We start from the raw sequence: 20,852 nt of genomic DNA on the forward strand, positions 1-20,852 counted from the left end.
TAGTTTTTGAGGCTTTCAGCTATTTGTACTTGAGCTTGTAATATATAATTTTATTTTCCTTGCGTGAACTGGCTTAAATTTTATGGATACTTCAAACTTGTTCTAATTGTTTTTTTTGAAAAAAAAACTTTAGGTACCTTATGATTAATCTATGATTCACACTTTCACAAGGTTTCCTGGCTCTAATTGGCAACAGAGCCCTTGTTATGTTTAACAATAAAAAGCATGCTTGCAAATATGCTCCAAAAATTGCAGGTCACATTTTGGTCAGTTAGCCTTTTTTTTTTCCCACGGCTGCTGTGCTGCCCGAGTCAAAAATCTGTGTTTTCTCCATATCCGACATTGAAAACTTCAGCATGTCTTTGTGTTAAAAAAATCTGTGACTTGCTTTGCAGAAACTTGAGCAATGTTGTTCCAGGACTTCAAGTGAAAATTGATTATATTAATTATCTACATCCATTGCCAATGATGGTTGACATGTTGAGATATTGGAGACATAACAACAAGCACTTTAAACATGCTCGATGACACTGGCATGTTGGCTGATGCAGTGAAACAGCAGCCAACGTACCTACCATTCACAGAATTAATATTTACTTGATTCACAGATTGTTTGGTTCATAATATTATTTGCAATAGGCTATGAATGAGAAATCACTTTCAGCAAGAAATAGTTTCTCAAGATTGGCCAGTTATCTGTTATACAGAGATATGCAAACATCTATTTACAAAGATTTCTGTTCTGGCTTTTAAGAAAGGAGAGGTGGCAGCTATGATGTGTGCCTCATCGTCTTCCCTTGGTATAACAATTGGTGCAACATTTTCCCTTCCTTTCCTTGCTTTCTCTGGGAGCAGAATTCACAAGTTGAATATTGTGCAATGAATTTTTCTGAGCTGTTCTTTGTTTTTCGAAGAATATTTTGTATTGGTAAAATTTCCTTTCAGTAGCTTCTGTGATTGTTGCTTTCCTATTGTATATATAGTTGCATGCCCCTGTATGAAGACACTCGGAGGTGGACCGAAACTGGCCTAGGAGATTCAGAGTGCTGAGATGGAGAACAGATTGTGTGCTGTTGCTGGTTGATCCATCCGAGCTGTTGCTGAAGCTTGCTCTAATTTTGAGTATTTTATTTTTTATAACTTGATGCATATTTTGCTAATGGTTCATGGCATCTAACTGGTTCATAGCTTGCAGTTTGGCTCATGGCATCCCCCAAAGAGCAAACTTAGGGGCCATAACAGGACTGGAGCTGGCCCTGCAATAGACAGGACTTGTTACAATTTACAGATGACAGACCTATTTTCTGCCAGGCTTCTCAGCAGCAGTTGACACCATTCGAATTCTTTCTTTGCGCATTTGAACTCATTTTAGGACTCAACTCAATATTAATTACTCCAAATTTTCAATAGTCACTCTCAGCGGCAGCCACAATCAAGGTGATCACTGGGCCAATATCAGGCATTGCGAGCTTGAAAAGCTCTCCCTCAATTGTCTAGGAGTACCACTGCAGGGTTGAACTTTATCTAGGCAACATTAGCAGTCAAGTCATTTGATCAGGCAAACCAAAATTAACTTTCTGCAAAGGCACTTCCATTTACTGGGTTTTCTTCAGCGGTTCCTCAGTATTTCATGACAATCTTTCAGGTTTACGAGTTCTTCGACAGGTGGAAGCCCTCCATTTGCAGCAGATACCTGACAGTGCAGGCTGACTTCAGAAATGGCCAAGGATATGCTCTCTCTTCGGACTTCTTGGAGGAGGAAGACTGGTATTCAAACCAAGAGAAGAAATGGATGGAAAGTGTTGGCTGCAGTGGTCCTTTGGGTGGTGTGGATTGGAAAACAATGATAAGAGTGTTTAAAAAAGACAAATCAAAGGTGGTTGCTCTCATTAACAGAATCCTTCCTTCTTTGAATGAGTTCATTAATCATGTTAAGTGGGAGTTCTTGTTTCCTTTGTCGATGCGACATTTCCCCTGGGATCTTTCCCAGGGCACTTGCATTGTTCATTTCCTCAATGATGAAGCAGACTGAAGTCTGATCCCTATTTTCTCTCGAAAACTCTTCACTCTACCATCCTGAGTTATCGAGCATTCGGAGATCTTTCTTTTGGAAGGATCCCAAAAGAACATCTAGAGGATTTTGCCTAGTAAGATAGAAAACTTGTTGCATGCCTAAACAAGAGACAAGGCCTGGGAATAAGAAATCTAAGACAAATGAACCTAGTTCCGATTGGTAAAATGGCGATGGCAACTTCTATATATCAACCCCACATTCTCCATGGCAAAAAATCATACTACAGGAATTTCCACAGGAATATCATATGCGAAGTAAGCCTCTCCCACGTCCACTCTACTTCCTTTAATCTTGTCTCATATAATTGACTCATATACTTACAACATTATGTAGCAATTTCGCCTACTCAAATGAAATCAGGGAAGACTGCAACCTTCCTTCTCCTCCTTATCTCTGGTGACATCAAAAATTCTAGGGAATAAATTACATAAAGGTAGACACAATATAACCATCTAGCAAACCAAAATCTGACCAGCTTCCCTTCACCCATGGAAACAATCTTTAGCCTTTTAAATCCCTTTCCAAAGGTGAAAGCAACAAAAGAGAAGCTGCAGAACTCAAAGGTAGCCTTGTAGTCAATTCCTGATCATTTCAATTCTGGTCCTTCACCATTTTGCCAGAAGGGTCATATTCACACCTCATAAGGTTTTCAACAGCAAGCCTCCCTCGCTGCCTATACTTGAGACTTGCTTCCAATTAACAAGAAAACACCCGCCATAAACAGAAGTACCTCTTCCATAAAAATGTTTTTTTATAATAGAATCAGTTTACCCAATTACTGAATTTTGTGACAAAACACTGACATAAAATAACCTGGCGGGTCAGATAAAACAGAATTAACAAGAGTTAAGCTGCCACCAATTGCAAGCATCCTAGCAGACCAACCTGAAAGTCTTTGGGAATCCATTCTGCCTCTTCAGTTCAATAGGTCTCCACAGAAGACCCAAACACTTATATAGGGAAGCCACAAGTTTTACAATTAAGAACAAATGAAGCTGCCAACACACCATTACTTGCAAAATAAACAGCTGAAGATATTAGAATAATCCACCTTCAACACAGATGTCAATTCAAAAAGATATAAAACACTCAACAAAAAGAAAAAAGAAAAAGATACAAAGCATTCTTTGATTACATGTATTTTTCTCAGCCACCAAAAAAAAGAATGGTATCATAGGCAAAGCGAAGGGACAGAATCTCAGCTTCAGCAGGACCAAGACAATGAAGCAGCTCATTTCTCGTTGCCAGTTGAAGCATTCTTGGAAGAGCATCTACCACTAAAAGAAACAAGAAGGGAAATAATGGATCCCTCAGATATCAGACTATTTCTCTACATGCATATTTCAGGCACTCAAATAACAACCTTTTAGCTGTTATTCTGTTATAATGGACTTACATGGTGGAGATAACGGCTCTTAACTGATTTGTTTTTTACATGACAAAAAATTATCTTTATATTAACACCTCTCCATAGTTTTAGAAGGCGCTAAAAACAAAATCATAATATGCATACAGGATTTTTGTTAAATCAAACATTGTTTTACTGTCTTATCCATTATTTGAGAGGATTGACATGAGACTTGTATGTTGATAACTTGGAGTTCTAAGATCTCCTCAGTTGTTACATAAAGCCTTCTCAAGCTGGAATTCTGTTCTACAGCCAACCACAAATTTGATGCAAAAAGATTTGGATGATGACGAATCATTTCTAACAGGACCAAGTACTTGCATGCCAGCAAACAGGTAAAATGAATTGCAAATAGTTCCATGCCCATCCTGTTACGGGAAATAAAAGGGAAAAAAAATGGTGCTGAGTTGCTGCCCTTAACATTTAGCTGGATTCTGAATTTTGTTCGGCAGGAAACGGGACCTGTTATTATTGTGAGCTACTTAACTAGGCCTTAGTTTGTTTCATCAAAAAGAAGGGGAAAAAAAGGATATGCAAAGGATACATGATTACAATTTATGTAATCGACTGCAGACAACCCCAAGAGAAAATATTGTGCAGATAGACTGACATCACTTTGCTCTAATTATCACTCACAATCCTGTTATCTCTGAATTCTGCCATTCACATCCCTACATCACATCACTTGAAATGCACCAGCCAAGGAGTTGAAATTACTGGAACAAAAAGAGCAAGAGATTAGTGATGTTAGCAACTCCAAAGAATTCAAATTATTGGAATGCATGCAAAATGAAAGATGGATTTTGTCAGCAGCAATGCCAACTGAAATTTGATATTGGCAAAGGGAACTGCTGTATGACAAATATGACGACTTTTTTGGATCTGGAGCTGAACTGACATCTGCTCCCTAAGATTATACTAGCGGTTGATTTTGGAAAATTATGAACTCACCATTCTAGGGGCTTCAAACAAAAAAGCTAAGCAAATAATTGAGCAATTAAGTTGTGACAGCATAAAGTTCATGGAGGCCAATCATGCAAGAAGCCACTGGTTGCAGGTTTTGATAACCAACTACCTTCAGTACCGGGCCTATGAAACAAAGAACCTCTGAACACTCCTTTGTCATGCGATGAATGAAACTTATGATGCCCACTTGTAGAGAGAGATGCTTATGCAGGCAACAGCTACATAAATCTGACTGACATGCTTTCCCATGGGAAGTTAATGGTGCCTGAAGTCTCAATCTTGTGATTAATTATTTGCACTCTAGCAGTAACTTGATTAGAGATGATGGATGGTATACCAGATTATAAGCATGACCAAGAACATCCATGGCAATGCTTCAGGAAGCAGATCTGCCAAACTCTAGAATGCTCTCAAGATGCCAATATACCTGCTGATTGAACTGATAGCCTATTGCTGGTGCACTATGTGATCAGATGACTTCATCTGGATGTTGGGATTTTGGCATGGTATAAAAGAGCACTCTTTTAGAGGATGTGATAATATATGCTGGTAACTTTAGGAATAGTTTGATGGAAGGCGCTTGGTCTCCATTTCTCTCTCTGTAGGAGAAGATAAAGATCCTACAAGATGCCGAGACATCATGTTCGCCTTCAAATTTTCTTTACTTCCATTAATATTGTTTTTATTGCCTTCCGTATTCAAAAATATCTACAGCCCGGTTCTAGCAGAAGCAGCTACTCCTTTCAAATCATTCTTCACCGATATCATGGGAGCTATACTCCTAAGAACATCAGGAAAAATCACTGGTTAACTATATCAGATCATATCATAGGAGATTTTTCAGAACATCAATATTTAAACAACATAAAAGGACTAAGGGTACCAGAATGTAGATCAGTAGGCATAGGTCATATTACTGCCAACATGAACAATCTGCAGTCCTATAGGTAGGGATGTGAAACCACACTTCAAAGTAGATAACTGGTTTCAGCTCGTGATATCAGCAATTTTGTAATCTGAATATTCCACTTCCCTTAATAACCTTAAATCCCTCACACAATTCGCCTCTAGAGATCAAAATAACTTCTGCTCAAGCTCTCCAGAGTGCCAAAGACTTTCATTTGCACAAATCTTGCAAAGATACAGCTGTTCTCAACATTGATTTTTCATCTTTTCCACTGAAATGTTCCCAACCAATAACATCTGCTTCGAATTCCAGACTTACTGCAATATAAAGATTACAATGTTGATCTGTTCTTTTTTCTATAACTTAAAGCATCTCTCCTCACGTGATATTATCAGTTCTTAAACTGTTCTAAGAGTCTCACGAGGCTGTATGTTTCAGCATCAGGCCTTGCTCCACCCAAAATCATCTTCCTTAACAGTTCTGGATCATAAACTTTTGCCTTCACATAAGCCCTTAGAAGGGTATTATAGACAAAGGTGTACCTACAATACTTTGTTTCCTTGAATTCTTCAAATAACATTTTTGCATTTTCCAAGTCACCCAAATCTGCAAAAACCTCAAGTACCATGTGAGCAGTCTCCAACCACGGTGTAGATCTTCTTACCTGAAAACCCAGAGTTTCACTCTTCCCCATGTTCATAGTCTTCAATGCTTCCTTTATCAAACCAACCTTTAAGCAACCTAGTGCAAGGTGGCGATACGTTATAGCATTTGGCTTGCATCCATTTGCTTCCATTCGTTTGAACACCTCAGATGCTTTCTCCACAAGCCCATGCCTGCAGTAGACTGATATTATGGAATTAAACTGCTTTGTAAACTTCAATTCTCTGTTTGATTTCATCTCTGCCCATATTTCTTCGGCTCTACTTACATGGCCTATCCTTCCAAATGCTTCAATTGCTAACACAAAGCTTTTAGTTCTAGCATGAGGAAGCTCTTCCACAAACTTCCAAGTCCTCTCTAGCTCCTCTTCCTTCCCCAAATAACCATACAAGATAAGCAGAATATCTAGCGTAGACCAGTTATTACCAGTTTTTGATCTTTCAATTGCTTCAATGTATGTCTCAGATACTGTGTACAGTCTCGCAACAGCATGTGCAATTGCTAGGATGCCATAGGTGATTTCATTTGGTTCAACTTTTGCTTGTTTCATTTCAATGAATACCTTTGAGAGCCCTTCAATATTATGGTCATCAGCTTCTATCTTCAAGAGAATGTTGTATGTGGATGTATGTGGGGAGACACCATCAGCCTTCATTAGAGTAAGAATTCTAGGAATATTTTTCTTGCGGCCTGAAGAGGAATGGAGAATTATCAAGCGGTTGTAAACATATGGGGAAATGGGGAAGGCTAATTCCCTCATCTTTCTCATGTAGGCTAGTGAAAGCCTAATCAAACCCTTATCCAAGCACACCATGACAAGATTGTTGTAAAGCAACTCATTCTGATACTCATGGGGAACGCGAAGGAAGAGACTTTCACCATGTGAAATGCCATGAATCTTGGTTGTGAACTCCAGAAGATAAGAGTATTCCAGCTCTTTCAGCTTGTAAGGTCTCTCTCTAATCACCCACTCCATAACCTGTCAAAGAATCATAAAATTGTTTTTAGTTTACTTGTCTCAGTTTTGTTACCTTCTCAATTTCAGAAAAAAGACTTTAGTATGTTTATCCAAAAGAAAAATATGATCAGGTTCAAGATATAGAATGCACCATACCACAGGGGCAGCATATTATGCCTTGCTGTACTATGAGTCCTGGAGAACTAGTATATCTAATGGTTTTATTTAACCTCAACACTGTGATTATTTTATTGGAAATAATACACAATACATGTTTTTGACAAAGATGGCAATCATGACAAATCTTGCATTAGCAAATTCCTTTCCGTAAATATCTATGTCATCTTGATGCATAAAGTTGGGAGGACAAGACTTGATGCAACGATAAGGTTGCTCCATTATGACCTGGATGTCGCGAGTTTGAAATACGGAAACAACCTCTTCGCGTGGAGGGATAAGGTTCTATACATCTAACCCTCCCCAGACCTCGCAATGGCGGGTGCGCATTAGGATGTCATTTTTATTGATGCATAAAGTTGTATGCTACCCACATAGGATTAAGGAGTGTTTTGTCACAATTGTAGAGGCTAGGCATTAGTACAGATCCACAGATATCTTTACACCATCAAAAGATGCTCTAAACATATCATTAAATCATGCAACCAAATAAGAGACATGAAAGCCTTGATTCACCAAGAAAACATGGTTTATATAACAGAAAAGAAAATGACAATAAAAGAAGTTCTAGTTGCTTTATATGAGCTTGTTTTTTCCTTACAAGATCGCACAACAAATGATGCAATTTTTACTTGAGATTGTGCATAACTAACAGTTTGATCGACGCAGAGAAAAAGTCATTATACTGTCTCGCGTAACCTTTTCATGCATACAAATATAAGCAATCAAGGATATGAAACATCACTGCATTCAAAGATTCAAGCAAAGCATATGAAAACACTATAAATTTTTAAGAAACAGTATCCTCGATGATTAATTGATGCATACTGAATGGACTTGTACATTCATATAATCATATGCAAAGAAAGCCTCAGAAAGCCCTATCTAGGAGGAGTGTTGGAAATGAGGTGTAAAAGGACTGGCAACAGGCGAGAACACTTAGAAAAATGGGGCAGTTGTAAGAAAGCGATACAATAAGAAATGCAAAACTATCCAATAAATCCGAATTATACAAAATGGAGGAAAGAAAATCAAATGGGGAAAAGAGATGAGATAAGGTGGTGATAGCATATAGTGGACGTGACAGCAGAAGGTGGTTGCGGGGACAACAACTCTGACTGAGGGTTCCTCTTGCAAATTAGCAATGCCTTATAATTTATGTCAGAGTATTTGTTTTTTAATTGTCTGAGTTTTGGTTGGAAGAGAAATCAGTATAAGTGGCATCCACCATACTTAAAAAGGAATATGTATCTGCACGGCCTGTCCCATCCAATCATCACTGCAAATTCTTATTTTGTATTGACTCCAAACAAAAACTTGCTCATCGTAATTTTTATCACACTATCTCTTTATACCATCAATTTAACTGCAAATTACAAGTTAAAGCTATTTTAATGAGATTATCCAACCCCAAGATGACATTAGAATGCGAATAAAGAAATTTCTTATACTTAAATGACTCAATGCCTCAATAAAATGGTTCCTCGATTGAATTGTTTAATCTTGCACTTTCTCCTTGAATGATTACACCACACATCACTTCCCCATTTCTTTTGAGTCTTGATGCCAAGCATAACCCAACATTTCTGTGTCATCACGCATCCTTCGAATCTTCGTGAATTTTGCATACACAACAAATATGATTAGTTTTCCTCTAGTTATTTGTTCTCCGAAACTTCCAATTTAGAACACAAAAGATCAATTTGCTTGGTCTCAGCACATAACAAAAGTCTACATTAATAAAGCCCCAATTTTGTTTTAACCATAATGAACCTATTTACAAGTGACCGTATAAATACTCTCAAACAGAAAACCGTAGATTAAAGCAATTTTCCATTATAACCCCACTCACCTCCAAATCCATTCCCAAAAAATCCACCTCAAAACCCAATTCTCCACGCAAACCACAAAAGAGAATTAGCAAAGACGTAATCTTTATCTATAAATAATAACAATTTTTATCAAGTATAAATCCAAAAAACAGAGATTTATTGCATTGAATCAATGGGGACTCTAACCTCGAGAGCTCTCTTGTTCATCTTGAGCTTCCGAAGCCGATTGACGGTGTGGAAGATGTCGCCCCTGTGGATGGCGAATCCCTCTCGCATCCAGCTCTGGAAAGCGGACACCACCGACTCCCCCCTCGTCAGCCTCTCCACCCTCGACGACAGCGTCTCGCTACGCTTCTCCTCCGAGGAGTCTCCTTCTCGTTCTCGGGGATTGGAGAAATCTAGAGGCGATGCCACAGGGAGGGGGCAGGAAGCGAAGTGCCGGGGGATGGAGTGGAGATGGAGATCGCTGCTCCTTCGGCACAACACCAACAGGAGTCGGAATCGCGGCATCGCCTCGCGTCTAGAGAGAGAGTGAGAGATGGAGAGAGAGAGAGAGAGGCGTCTAGGTTACACGCAGTCCCATAGAGTCCTGAGCAAGGCCCAAAGTCATATTTGGGCCTCTTTTGTTTCAAATACTTTTCTTTGTTTGCCTCTTCATTTTATCTTCTTTTTTTTTGGTTAAAAGACTACCCCTCCCTGTGAAGCCAAACCATCCACATACACACACACAAATACAAAGGGAAGAAAAAACTTATATCGTATACGAGGCATACACCATATGTCCATACACACCGCCAATTATAGCCGCTCATTCATATAAATTTTATTTATCAAGTGGTTATCTTGATGCACTACTACAGAAACGAGTAGCTGTAATTAGTAGCGTACATGGCTACGTGGTACATGCTCCGTAGTTCATAAAAAAAGAGAGAGAGAGAGAGTAAATAGCTAATTAGGTACTCAATCGGATAATAATCGGATACTTAATGAGTTATTTCAAATTATTTGGTGCACTAAAATACTATCTCATAAACTCTAAATAATAAAATAACAAGGACATAAAATAATGATAAAAATTGAGTTAACAAAATAACACCTATGCAACTGTTATTTTTGTTGCCCAAGCATTCTTACGATCAAAACACATAAAAGAAGAAAAAAGTTTTCAGTACCAATCGAGCTCGATAGTCATAAATAGTAAACAGTTGATTTTTTGTGCAGTAGGAATTAATTCTAAACATAGATGGCGTCCATGAGCAATTTCAAGTGGTCAAACCATAAGCCAAATGTAGGAATTTAGTTGAAGAAAATGAGTTATGGTTTAACTACTTTCTACTTTATATCGCTGCAAGCTATATCCCAAATTAGAAGGAAATATATTTTGTACTGCATGCAGCATGTCAAACCATAAGCCAAATGTAGGAATTTAGTTGAAAAAAATGAGTCGTAGTTTAGCTACTTTCTTCTTCCCAAATTAGAAAAAATTATATTTTGCACTCCATGCACCATCTGGCCGTGCGTATAGATAATTACAATAGCTCATTTGTGTATCGGTGAACCGAGATGTATCGGCTATATGGTCCATGCAGGCTAGGGTATAATTTATCCAAAATTAAGGGACACCTTAGTTTGGCGTGTTAAATGAGGTATAACTTGCGGGCAGTGGCGGATATATTGATGGAGAGAAAAAGTGTATTATTGAAAGGTTTCTGAATTTTTCATTTTGATACTCGAGCCTTCTTCCTTCCTTCCTTTAATTGCTTACTGCCTCAGCTTGTCACCATCAAGCCCTCTTTCTTAATTCTTTTGAATTAGAAACAAAAAATGATTCATCCATGCACTCTTCTAACTTTTTTTTTCCCACCAGGTGGAACGCCAGGAAAGTTACAGTACTGGGCATCGTGATGGAGCTGAGGTGAGGGCTTTTGCTTTCCGTTTCTTTCTGGCGAGGCCTAAGACTAGAAGATAAGGCAATACTGAGCAATGTATCAAGGCTCTCATAAATAGGTTTAATTAGCATTTTCCATACTAGTAAGCAACACACATGCAATTCATGCTTAGAAATAAAAGAAAATATACTGAGAATAATAATAAATAAAATAAAATTAAGGAAATGTTTAATACTATAAATTATAAAAAATAAAACATTTTAAGTTAAAATTAATGGTTGATTGGTTAGAGCATAAATACTGACTCATGTAATTAACAAACAGGAAAACAAAAAATAAAATACATTGTTTTACATATTTACTAAAAATATCATAGCATGCTCTTAGGTAATACTTTTTAAAAATAAGAATATTCGGTTAGTGAAATTGAGATGGAAATTAGTCAGCTTATTCCACTTATACTATAGCATGTACATGTATTTTACAATATAGTAGATATGCATTTATAGTATGTATGTATATCTAGTCATGTAATGCTATGGTGCTTCTGATCTGTGCACATAAATAGTCCTCTTGCCAAGTGGCGAAAGAAAATTGATGCAATATAGGGGATTAGTTGATGATGAGATTGCCAAGCATTTGTGGGCCCAGTGAATATTTGTGTGCTTATAATTGGCGCCCCAAAGCATTTTCTTACCAAGTTGGCTTTCAAGGGATGGATCTAAGGGCATATTTGGTTGGGAAGATTTGGACTCTGAAATAGGAATAAGAATGAGGGACTTTTATTTCAGCTGTTTGGTTGAGGAGAGATCTATTCCTATGTTGATTCTAGAAAAGAATGAGAATGCCTCAATTCTCTAAAACTCAATCTCTACTCTCCTCTAGTATTCAAATTTCATTCTAATTCTAGTTACGAACCAAACACATTGAGGGATATTTTTAATTCCGATTTCAATTTATTCCAATTCCGATTCTAATTCCAATCGTAATTGCAAACCAAACACACCCTAAATGTAAACACAATTTAATAGTTCAAATTGGATTTCGAGGCGCAAACCCAATCTAATAACTTTGTAGGTCTATTATTAAAATCCAAACTTTATATCTCTAGTAAATTTCAACTTAGGTTAGCACATTATCGATCTAGGGACATTTCTAAGTATAGTCACATGCTGTCTTAGTGAGGTCAAAGAGCTTATATAAGAAACAGAATCTTGAAGAACATGCATGAAAGTGAAGAAACTTAGATAAATATGAGTACTCGTGAACTCTTTTTAGATTCTTTGGCTGATGTATGATGCATATCTTGTATTGCATATGACTATAGGGATATGAGATAGCCATGATTTCTCAACTATTCGTAGTGCTAAATATGCAAATGGCTAATAGGGTATATCTCCAAATCTAACAATGTAATGCTACAATGCTCCAACTATGTGCGTACAAATGGCTCTCTTGCCGTGCGGTATAAAGAGATCGATGTAACTTGCACGACTTGTTGCCATAAAGGGGGGCGGTTGATAATTGAATTCCAAATCAGCATTTATGAACCTAATGATTAAGACTTCGAACTTGATTTCGAAATGCAAAACCAAATCCAATAACTTTTGAGTCTATTATTCAAATCCAAACCTTATATCTTGGGTTAGTTAACTTAGTTTCAGCTCAAGTTAGCACATGATCAACCTAGTAACATTTTAAAACTAAGTATAGTCACATGTCATTCTTGGTGAGGCCAAAGATTTCAGGTAGGAAACAAGAACTTGAAAAACAGTTGTGAGAGAGCCTCTTTAGAGATGATTAGCAAGTTGATGAGCCTCCTAATTTATAACTTATCCAAGTATTAGGCTTGATATGCTCAGAGTTCCATTTTTGGGGCTAGGTGAAGGAAGGGATGAGTTATAAGGTAAGGTGTGGAGTTATAACCCCTCATCGCTCTTTATCTCAACATAAATAAACAAATAAAAGGCGAGTGGTGCCTTGAAAGCTAGGATACATATGAGTAATATATTAATACTTGGTGTGCGAGTGCATGATAATCTAAGAACAACAAGCATTTGATAGTTGAGTGTGTTTCTAGAAATTAGGTCATAGAAGCCTACATTCGATGGACAACTTTTGCATAATAGGTTGGTTTGTGCATGAAAGATGAAGGAAATATCCTCTCTACCTAAGTGTCTCTTACATAACATCATCAGGAAATATCCTATCATCTCTAAGTCTCTACATAACAAAAATCACAATTATTTTGTAAGAAAAAACGGGTTAAAGTCCATCAACATTTACATAAAGAGCTACAAAAGAGCAAGACCTACCTCACAGAAAATGCTCTTAGGCAATACAGGCATTCTTAAAATGTTGAAGATCCCTAAAACACTCTGTATAAACTATCCTAGACTATTGTATCCATAACTCTTTAACCCTTTTAATAATTAAAGAAGTTGCTTTAACAACAAATCTGAAAATATGAGCATTTCTTTCTTTCCATAGTATATATCTACCAAATGATTGCAGCCAGTGAGTCCCTAAAATACTAGGTCTTAAACCCCAAGTCTTACTTAACTCTGCACTTTAATTCTCTTAAACCGCAAGCTCCTGTTTCCTTCGTCTCTTTCTTATCTCTCTTTCTGCCTCTAGAAGACCTTGAAGGATGTGCACTGCCACTGCTCTTCCTTTTGGTCCCCTTTATTCTAAGATTCAGATATGAATTAAATCCTTTCAAAAATCAAAACCTAATGAAGTTGACCAGATGCAAAGCAACCTGACAAATGCCAACAATGCATAGACGAAATTCAACTTCATCTTAAGATAACTTAGGCCTTTTAAGCTGTTGATGCATGCTTTCTCAAGAACACCTTTCCTCACTATCTATCTATCTATCTATTAGCAATTCAAACAACCAAAGATGATGGAATCCGAAAAGCACATAACCTGTTTGGCATTGCAGAAATCGAGACAAAAAATATGATCGATAGGCTCATTATCCTTGTTCAGCAGGTTCACTGAATTATTTGAAAAAATCAATTGCACGGTGCAACAGATAGCAGAATATCGCATATTCTATGAACTATGATGATCAGATAATCACATCAATTGAGTCAAACATCACAATATTGAAGATGGAAAAGTTGAAATTTTTCATCATCGCCAAAGACATTGAAATGTTAGAGACACAACATCAGGCACTTAATACATGCTTTAGAGAACTAATACTGCTACTAAATAACACCATAATTCTAAGTTTAAAAGAACTAAAATGTTAGGATTTATTTTTTCTTGCCAGGAGAGAGAGATTAGTACAAGTTTAGAGACGTATCAGACTCATTAAATCACGCACACATAATTGAAGACACGCAAAGAAAAAAAACATAAAAGCTCAGAGCCTCACAAAAGCCCTACCTAGAGCGGTCTTGGACACAAGGTTGAAATGAACTCACACTATGAGAGAGGACTTGGAAAAATTTGGGCTAAAGTTGTAAGAAAGTTATGGAATGGAAAACATGAAATTATCTAGCAAATATCAAAATTCAATACATTAAATAAAAATAAAATGGGAAATTAGATGACATAAAATTTTGCTACACAAGTGAAACAATAAGAATTTTGCTAAGCAAATGATTTACTCTTGAAATTCATCACCATGATCAGTTGCGTAGGACATAAAGAAATAACTAAATAGAAATATAGGATTGACTGATGCTACTGGTAGAGTCTAAAGTTGGTGAATAATGTCGTGAAGGCAGAAGGTGGGGAATCTAGAGTGAGAAAGTGCCTCTGATGAAGGTCTCTCTGTTTTTGAAAATAAAAATGGCCAACAATTCATATGAGAGAATTCACTGTTTATTGTCAGATTGTTGGTAAGAAAAAGAGACAATAGTAAAACGCATCTAGTACATGTTTGAAAAATATATATTTAGATTCAACAAAAAAAGGTTATTTAGAAAACCCCATGCCATACAAGTTCATTTGTTGCAGCAATGCCCAGTCAAAAACTCGGACTTTTTTTCTATCACAAGACCCTTTTTAGGCCATCAACAAACTGAGCAGTAACACTAACTGATTTGAAATAACCAAAAATTGCACTAGAATGTGAAGAAAATGTAGTCCTATATTAGTGGCTTAAATGCAGCACAACTGCAAGGTCACAGCTTGAATAGTTTTTTCGTATATTTCCCTCCTTCAATGTTTGGACTGCCCATCACTCTTCCCTTTCTTTTGTGTACTTGATGGTAGATATATCTCAATAGTTTCTTTGTGTCATGACTCATCCTTGAAATCTTCATTGTCATGTTACGAACTCTGCATACACCAAAGGCATAATTTTTCAAACATCATGTTCCCCTTCTTATCTATTCAATAAAATTTCTACTCCAGTCTACATAATAAAGCCACATTTTTTACCATAAACATTGAATAAATGAACATTGACATATTCTCATACATAATGTGGATAGAAGTGTTGGACAGTTTAGTCCTGGATAATTAAAAACCAGAGCTTACCAAACCATGTCACTTCTTCACTTGAACTTTCAACAGCATACAAGTCTTCTTTTGAAAACACATTCCACTAAATTCATTTAAGTCTTCAACTATGATTTCATGAATGCACATATTGTACTTATCTAAGACAGAGGGTTCGTACCTTTGCATTATTTTTGGCCACCACCTTGTACATCATCCTCAGCTTCCTCAAGCTTAGACCATTCAAATAACTCTTCTGTTTGGTCCACTCCCCCTCCTCAATTTGCAGCTCCTTTTCTTCCCTTCTTTCCTCCGCTGTCGAAGAAGTCAGACTCACCCTCTTTCTTCTCTTCTTGTACAGCATCTTTAGCTTCCTTATGCTCAAGCTATCCAAGTCCTCCTTTGCTCTATGTTTCTCTGCCTTGGTTTGTGCTCTAGCTGCTACGCCCTCCTCCCTACAAATACTGATGGGCTCTTGCCTCCATTTCACCTCCTTACTTCCTCCCTCCAACTCCATAATATCAGCACCGATGCCCTGGAATTTGTCACCAGAGGAGTAAATTTCTGGTAGTTTTTCAATCGGCTCTGCAAACTTGGTCAGGTTGGTAGCAACTAATGTGTTCAAACTTGGACCTGAAAGTGAAATCATTTGTTCTAAGATCAGATCTCTGCTGTTGGCTGAGATCCCGGCCTCAGATTCAGTGGCGTCCAAAGGGTCTCCAACCTCGATGGAGACATTGGCTGGAGATGCGGTAGCATGTTGGCTCTGCATACCAGGGTCTGCTGGTGGACATAGCAGGTCTCCATTCATGGCTGGAGATTCAGTGGAGTGTGAGCTCTGGAGTATTGAATCCGGCAATGCTATCTGCAGACGAGGAGAGGAGGTGGTCTCAGGGATGCTCCCAGACTCTGGATATCTGCCTGTCAAAATCTCGCCAGTAACATCCTCACATCCATCAAAACTGAGAGAGGCCGAAATCTCGCCAGAAAATTTTTCCACGGCACATGAAGTTTCTGCAGTAACTCGTAGATTTGAGGAATTGCTGTCTTGCTTCAGTATGTCGCACTGATCTAGGTTCGTCTTTTCTCTGTTTCCATCGACATCACATCGACTATCAGAGCCTACACTTTCCAATGGTATCTGACTACAAGTATCCAGAGTCTCTCCAGAGAATTCAATCTTAGGAACTGCAACACCTGTGCTACCTCTTTCTTCATCAAAGCGTGGAATTTCTGATGTTGCAGGTGCTTGATGGCTGCTTGCTGGAAGCTCGCTGGAGATTTCCATCCTTGGATCCACACTACATGGATTGGATTTTGGATCATCGCTGCCACTGTTATCGAGGAGTTCTGATGCTGGAAGTATTTGATAACCAGTAGTTGGAATCAGGTCATCACGGCTGTTACAGTCTGTAGCAGGAAACTCATAAGAGACATCTGGGTTAGCTTCCAAATCCAATGAATTTCTAGTTCCCTTTAGGATCAATTGGCCGGAAGCAGCCGCAAGCTCTAGATTGGCCTCCGTCTCTAATGAATCTCCATTTGCCTTGCAGTTTAGAATTATTGACGGAGGACAGGTTGCCGGAAACTCATGAGAGAACTGACTATTGTCAGTCTCTGTTGCCTCATTTGCTAGAAATTGGAAGCTGGAATTTTGACATTGGTCATCTGAATTGGTTCTTCCACCCTCCATTGTTCTTCTCTTTGTTCCCTTATACTCCACCAGCCCTCTCATTGGTGAATATTCAAAACAAGTGAGCTGTAGATCCTGTTGTCGATCCCTTTCTTTTGATTCTTTTCTTGAATTCTGGTCAAGTTCCACTACTGATCTGAGCTCAGAGTTTTGGCCTTCAGCCTTTGGGCCTGTCACATTGGATCCAGAACCAAGAGAATTCACTTCCCCAGTTGCTTCATTTTGGCATTTCTTTATTCCTTCTGTGATCAAACTGGGACCTTCCTTGATCTCCTTGCTTACCCCCACTGCATTCACATTGCCACCAAACTCTTCCTTAAGATCCACTGTATCTCGAGGACAAGGTTGAAAAGAGCTTGTCATCTGATCAAACAGCATATGTGCGCTTGCTTTCTCGCTGGAGATGGCCTTCGCGCCACCAATAGTTAAATCTCTGAAATCTGGAATTTGCACCATCAAAGATCAGAGAAATTGCTGATGTTAACAAAGCTGGAAGAAAATGAGAAGCCGACATGCTAAAAACAGTAGCTTCATATACCTTCATCTTCTGCATGTTCCTGGGCTAAAGGTGCCGTCTTTACGAGAACCTCCGATCTCCTGCTATTTTGGGGAGTAGAATCGACCTCGTCTTCCCTTTGTTTCCTCGGACAAGATGAACGCCTTCTCTTATAGGACCTCAAAGACGTCGCCTTCTCTTCTTCCTCCACTGGAGTGCCGAGTAGCTGCAGAGCTGACGTTGTCCGAGGACTCCGAGCAAATCGAGTCTCCGGTTCATCGAACAGGCTCTCTAATCTCTTTATCTTCTCCTTCTTTGCAGCTCTTCTCGTAGCGCCCGGAGTCCCGGACCCTCGTGTCTTGCGGCGACTGGAAGTTGATGGCGTTTCAGGTATCTCCCCATGGCTCTCTTGCTTTCCCCTCTTCTCTTCTTCCATGGCTCTCTTCTTGACCAGTGAAGACTGTGAGGTTCCCGCACAACCGGGACAAGCCCGACAAAGGGATATGGGCCCTCTTCGAGCCGAGGTTCTCCGGGAGAAGCGCGGCAGCTCCTGCGACCCTTCCTCTGCCTTAGAGGGAGACTGGAACTGCAGGGCTTCTTTGATCTCGTCCAAACCTCCAACCTGGTTTTGATAGCAGGAATTAAACCGAAGGCTGGGGGGATTTGTTGGGTTTTAGGAGATGAGAGAAGGTGATATACTTACAGTTTGGAGAGCTTGGAGGGCGTCGGCCATGGCGATGTTGGTTGTGTTGGCTGGAATTCGATTCCTCTTGCAGAGGGCCTGCAGCTGCCTCCTTGAGAGGCTGTGGAAATCCATGGCTCGTGGATGCAAGTCCGACCGTTTGACACAGCATATAACGTTTGAAAATTTTTGACCGTTAAGTTATGCTTCTAAAAAGATGGTAAACCTAGTAGCATTACACGTGGGGAAGACGGCGGACAAAACTGTAAGTACCGAGGCATTTCCTCGAACACCTGTGCTCCATTCAGCGCTGCTCGCTGGAGAGCCAACGTTTGCCAATGGAAACAAGCAGCAGCAGCAGCAGCAAAAAGAGCACAAACCAAACCAAGAAATACACGGATTACTTCGAGTGAGTCACCAGAGCGAATCACCGGACAATGGCCATGGCCTCTTGGTAGTCAGGTCAGAAGTTTTTGCTGGTCCTTTTGGTTGGTGTGGGCCATCGAAATTTCTGGGTGCGAGGGATTTTTATTTTTTTCTTCTCCTAAATTAGCATTCAAGCTTGCCACGACGCAAAAGAAGGAACACCTAATCGGATTGATGTGCTGGCCATGCGAGCAGGATCAGGAGCTGGAATGACATCTTAGGATGTGCAACCGGGCAATTAAGAGTAAAATATTATATTTCCTCTTTTGAATACAGAAGTAAATGATAAAGAAACCCTCACTTTACTTGCCATTCCACAACGCGTCAAGGTGTTTATCACCCAAATGACCTTGAAAGCTTCACTTCATTTGTCTTGACCTTCTGTATCGCATGTTTTGCACCATAAAAGGCTATACGATATATAGTCCATCTCGAAAATGAATGGCTACTGCCCATCTTAAAAATGGACGGCTATCACCAACACATCTCGTATAGAACATGGCTTATATCGTCCATCTCGAAAATGAATGGCTACCGCCCATCTCAAAAATAGACAGCTATCACCAACGCATCCCGTATAGAACCTGGCTGGCATGCCCGACTTAATAGATGGTTGGAGATGGATGATGTGTTATCCATCCAAATATGCGTAGCTCTCTGCCATATGGATGTACTATAGAAGATCCCGGCTCCACGTTCAAGTCTTCGTTTAGAGAATGCTTTTGGATGGTCTACACATGGCTATTGTTTTGGGTTGATTAAAAACCCTGATGGCTGATAAGCATGGGCTTCGATGCTTATCATGTAAGTATGGCATTCGGCTGGACGGAGCCTATATGCACATATGCAAATTGTTAGGAAGGAAATTTTGCTAATAGATGAGTTACTTCTTCTCAATCAAAATGTTTCTCCTTTCATTATTTCTTGGTCTACCTTGGCTCATTCGGAAATTGCTGCTACTGATGACACTCATCATCTTCCTTGAACCATTCAGACTAGTCTTCTGAAGATTAAATTTGAGTAAGGATGAAGCTGGTGCAAGTTATATTACAAGAGATTACAAGGATGTGCAATAATTGTAGCTATTGGTTTTTAATTTTCAAAGGTGAGTTCGAAATAAATGTCATATACTCATAAGTAAGATAAGCCTTCGATTTTTTATTTATTAAAAATTAAAAAAAGATTTTTTTCTGAAAAAAAAAAGAAGATGGATTTAGAGCAAAGCTTAGGTTGGACATGTAATCCATGTGAACAAAGTTTAAAACTTCTTAGGAACCATGTTTAACCATTTTCTTCAAGTATGTCATTTAGTATCTAGCATATTTTATACACCACCCCCATACCACTATTGACAGCTTTCTAGACTCATCATTGTTGTCCAATATAACTCGACATTTGCTGTATACATGATCATTGTGAGCTTTTTTTGTTTTTTGAAAAAAGATTGAAGTCTATATCATAGAGACAATATTTAGGCTCCTGACTTAATCTAGTCTAGGGTTATGATACAAGATAATAACAGAAAATTAAAGGGGAAGAAAGAAACCAAGAGAGAGAAAGAGGAGTGTAGCACCTGAAGCTCCTTGAGAGCTCTTTTTTTTATTATTATTATTGTATAGTTGCAAGTGGAGGCTCTAGGATTAGGGTTTCATGGAAACGGAAGAGGAAGAAGGAAATGATAGGATTAGGACAGAGTTTTGGGGGAATGGCATTTGGCCTCCAAGTTGGGTCAATTGGGTCTTGGATGAGGTAAGTAGAATTAAATGGGATAGGGTCAAATTAGGGGCGATCAAAGTTTGATCACATGCGATCGGGCACGATTAGATAAGTTTGAACATGATCAAGCATCGCAGGCTTGATCGAATATAGCCAGGTGCCATCAAACAATATCACGTGGCTAAGGTTAGATTGGATTCACTAAGGTCCTATCGGATTTGTTGAATTGGGTTGGATTGGATCGGATCAGCTAAGTTGGTTTGGAATAGGTGGGTTTGGGCTAAATTAGATCGGACTGGGGCCGAATTTGGCAAGTTTAGAGTCGGTATTAGTGCAACCAAGAAAGAAGTTATTCACCCTGCAACAGCTACAGGGTGAATCATTTGATTTATATCTCCATCGGAGGAGAGAAAAGTTATGCTTGTATGTAGCCATTAAGACTTGTCTCCCTCTCTGCTTTCTGAGGGTATTATGCCAATACTTATCCTCCCTCACACAAGCCTT

General features: G+C 38.8%; 2 protein-coding genes across 6 annotated transcripts; both read right to left on the reverse strand.

The window, feature by feature from the left end:
- Positions 1-3,591: 3,591 nt before the first annotated feature.
- On the reverse strand, positions 3,592-9,593 carry LOC103705034 (pentatricopeptide repeat-containing protein At1g07590, mitochondrial). 5 transcript variants are annotated; one of them, XR_005506612.1, is made up of 3 exons: positions 9,172-9,593; positions 5,332-6,997; positions 3,592-5,229 (listed from the first exon to the last, which is right to left on the reverse strand). XR_005506612.1 is itself a non-coding variant. In XM_039114699.1 (3 exons), exons 1-3 carry the CDS (start codon positions 9,493-9,495, stop codon positions 5,747-5,749), a joined length of 1,386 nt encoding a protein of 461 aa, XP_038970627.1. In that variant the 5' UTR covers positions 9,496-9,593; the 3' UTR covers positions 3,592-5,746. The 5 variants fall into 5 exon arrangements, 1 of the variants encoding a protein (XP_038970627.1); XR_005506615.1 differs by having other exon boundaries at positions 3,592-4,198; positions 4,786-6,997; XR_005506614.1 differs by having other exon boundaries at positions 3,592-4,198; positions 4,558-6,997.
- A 4,900-nt stretch (positions 9,594-14,493) lies between these two features.
- On the reverse strand, positions 14,494-18,926 carry LOC103705033. Its single transcript, XM_008788615.4, has 4 exons — positions 18,228-18,926; positions 17,567-18,146; positions 15,517-17,468; positions 14,494-15,173 (listed from the first exon to the last, which is right to left on the reverse strand). Exons 1-4 carry the CDS (start codon positions 18,339-18,341, stop codon positions 15,165-15,167), a joined length of 2,655 nt encoding a protein of 884 aa, XP_008786837.1. The 5' UTR covers positions 18,342-18,926; the 3' UTR covers positions 14,494-15,164.
- Between the last annotated feature and the right edge of the window lie 1,926 nt (positions 18,927-20,852).

Source organism: Phoenix dactylifera, chromosome 17, assembly GCF_009389715.1.
Source record: "Phoenix dactylifera cultivar Barhee BC4 chromosome 17, palm_55x_up_171113_PBpolish2nd_filt_p, whole genome shotgun sequence".
In the NCBI taxonomy this organism is placed as follows: domain Eukaryota; kingdom Viridiplantae; phylum Streptophyta; class Magnoliopsida; order Arecales; family Arecaceae; genus Phoenix; species Phoenix dactylifera.

Coding starts and splice junctions, on each gene's coding strand:
- LOC103705033 (XM_008788615.4), bottom strand. CDS start 18,341: ATGGATTTCCACAGCCTCTCAAGGAGGCAGCTGCAGGCCCTCTGCAAG. Junction 18,147..18,227: donor CCCTCCAAGCTCTCCAAACT/GTAAGTATATCA, acceptor TATCAAAACCAG/GTTGGAGGTTTGGACGAGAT. Junction 17,469..17,566: donor GGAACATGCAGAAGATGAAG/GTATATGAAGCT, acceptor TGCAAATTCCAG/ATTTCAGAGATTTAACTATT.
- LOC103705034 (XM_039114699.1), bottom strand. CDS start 9,495: ATGCCGCGATTCCGACTCCTGTTGGTGTTGTGCCGAAGGAGCAGCGAT. Junction 6,998..9,171: donor TGAACAAGAGAGCTCTCGAG/GTTAGAGTCCCC, acceptor ATTCTTTGACAG/GTTATGGAGTGGGTGATTAG. Junction 6,709..6,897: donor GATTCATGGCATTTCACATG/GTGAAAGTCTCT, acceptor ATTCCTCTTCAG/GCCGCAAGAAAAATATTCCT.